General features: G+C 47.5%; 1 protein-coding gene across 1 annotated transcript in view; it reads right to left on the bottom strand.

Annotated features, from left to right (window-relative positions):
- LOC127005274 (cell adhesion molecule Dscam2-like) overlaps positions 1–2,500 on the bottom strand; it is a 130,892-nt gene that overhangs the window by 32,844 nt on the left and 95,548 nt on the right. Inside the window, exons 10-12 of the mRNA XM_050874068.1 lie at positions 2,215–2,284; positions 1,553–1,745; positions 162–323 (exon numbers count right to left, since the gene is read on the bottom strand). Of these exons, the coding sequence (XP_050730025.1) occupies positions 162–323; positions 1,553–1,745; positions 2,215–2,284 (425 nt within the window). The remainder of the gene's footprint in view (positions 1–161; positions 324–1,552; positions 1,746–2,214; positions 2,285–2,500) is intronic.

The following is a 2,500-nucleotide window of genomic DNA, read 5'->3' as shown; positions in this document are numbered from 1 at the left end:
TTTCACCTCTCCACCTTTTCTCCCATACCCTCCTCACCCCTTCCTTCCTCCGCCTTTCTCTTCTCTCCATCCTAATCCCTTCTTTCTCTTCATTTCATCCCTCCACCCCTTCTTCATCCCATCTTCCCTTCCCTTTCACTCCCCTTCCCCTCCCTCCTTACCCAGTACTCGCAGCTGTAGGTTCTGGGTGTCTGAGCGTCCTGTCCTGGCGGAGGCGGTGCAGGAGTAGCGGCCCTCGTCCACGCCTTGGGTAACCTGCAGAAGAACCAGTGTCCCGTTGCCTAATACCCTCTGGCGGTGTGTGCGAGGCAGCTTCACGCCCTCTGGTGGTGAAGGGGGGGAGGGGGTTAGAGAGGATGGGGAAGGGGGAAGGGGTCAGTGTGTGTGTGTGTGTGTGTGTGTGTGTGTGTGTGTGTGTGTGTGTGTGTTGGTGGTATGGGTGGGGGAAGAGAAAGTAAGAATGGGGTAAGAAAAGGAAAGGTATGGAAAGGAAGGGGGAAGAATATAAGAGAAGGATAAGGAACGGAAAGGAAAGGAAGGGAGGGGAAGGGAAAGAAAGGAAGGGGAAGTGAAAAGAAGGGAGAGGAGAGAGTAGGGAAAGGAGAGGAGAGGAGGGAAAGGAAAAGAATGGGAGAGAAGGAAAGGGTAGCGAAAGGAAAGGAAGGGAGGGGAAGGAAAAGGAAAGGGTAGCGAAAGGGAAGGGGAAGGAAAGAAAAGGAAGAGAGAGGAAGGGAAGGGAAGGGAAGGGAAGGGAAAGGAAAGGAAAGGAAGGGAAGGGGAGAGAAGGTAGGGACAGAAAGAACAGGTTAGTGATTGGTTTAGAACGAAAAGAAGGGCAAAGGAATGTAGGGAGGAGGAGGAGGAGGAGGAGGAGGAGGAGGAGGAGGAGACAACACAAAGGGGCAATGAAACTAGAAGAGGACAATAAAGTAAATAAAAAAAAAGAAATAGGCATCCAGAGAGAGAGAGAGAGAGAGAGAGAGAGAGAGAGAGAGAGAGAGAGAGAGAGAGAGAGAGAGAGAGAGAGAGAGAGAGAGAGAGAGAGAGAGAGAGAGAGAGAGAGAGAGAGAGAGAGAGAGAGAGAGAGAGAGAGAGAGAGATTTTACGAGGTCAGCTGCCTTGAATTTTCCTCCACAATCGAAGAACAACAAATGGAAGGGAGGTAACACAAGGAGGAGGAGGAGGAGGAGGAGGAGGAGGAGGAGGAGGAAAGGAGACACAAGCTAACACTAACAACTATAACACACACACACACACACACACACACACACACACACACACACACACACACACACACACACTTTCTTATTAATTAATTTCTATTCATCCGTTTTTTCATTATTATTATTATCATCATTATTATTACTATTATTATTATCATTATTATTATTATTATTATCATTATTATTACTATTAAAGATTCTCGGTATAATTCATCCTTTCTTTTTTTTTGTTTTAGAATGAAAAAAAAAAGCGAAAGGAGAAAACCAAAAGAAAATGAAAATGAAAGTGAAAGTGAAAGGGAGAGTGAAAGTGACATTATCCCCCTTACCTTTGGTCCAGGTGATGGCGGAGAGCGGGTGTCCGGCGGCGGGGCAGGTGACGGTGAAGGTGCGCCCCGCCACGGCCGTCAGCTGGCCCATGGGACGCACCTGGGGCGGGCCGTACACGTTGAGCCGCGCGGAGTGGGTGTCCGTTCCAGCACTGTTCTCCGCGCTGCAGCTGTACGTGCCCCCGTCCACGACCTGGGGGAGGGAGGTTGAAGGGGAGGGAGGTTGAAGAGGAGGGAGGTTGAAGGGGAGGGAGGTTGAAGGGGGGGAATGGAGGGGTACCTGTGTTGCCCCTTTTTTTGGTGTGTGTGTGTGTATCGGCACCTGTGTTACCTGCGTCATCATAGGTTAGGTTATCGTATATATTGTGTACCGTTACCTGTGTTGTCTTTGTTTTCGTGTGTCCTCTCTTACTCATGTTTTCTCTGTCTAATGTTTTGTTTGGTTATATATTTTTTTCTATTTATTTACACCATAGAGAAGTGCTTTCGCATTTTCTTCGGTATTTTGTGTTATAATTCTGTTACTTTTATTCTATGCCGTCTCTGTTATGCTCGTTATCACTGTGTTGCTAATGTGTTGCCGTTATCATCTGTTACCTATGTGTTACCTCATCTATTAGTGTTACAGGTTACAACTATCATAACAGGTGGACAATCCTTACCTGAACACTGCTAATATTGACGTGGCTAATCACCTCCCCGCCGGCAGACACAAACTGGCCCTTCACCAACCTGAGGAAGGAAGAAAGGAGAGAAAAGGCGTCATTATAAAAAGAAGCACACTGAGGTAGCAAAGTCTGGGTCCCATCACAACACATATCACGGGTGTCTGCAGGAGTATGCCTCTAAAGATTATGTCCCTTCCGTAAGCTTAAACATGTTATGGAGGAGGAAGAAAAAGAGGAACTATGAAAAAAGCCGACCGAGGTGGTAAAAACTGGGTCCAAT

This window comes from Eriocheir sinensis, chromosome 29, assembly GCF_024679095.1.
Source record: "Eriocheir sinensis breed Jianghai 21 chromosome 29, ASM2467909v1, whole genome shotgun sequence".
Taxonomy (NCBI): domain Eukaryota; kingdom Metazoa; phylum Arthropoda; class Malacostraca; order Decapoda; family Varunidae; genus Eriocheir; species Eriocheir sinensis.
Note: the sequence above shows the minus strand (reverse complement) of the source record. Positions and strands in the feature narration are given on the sequence as shown.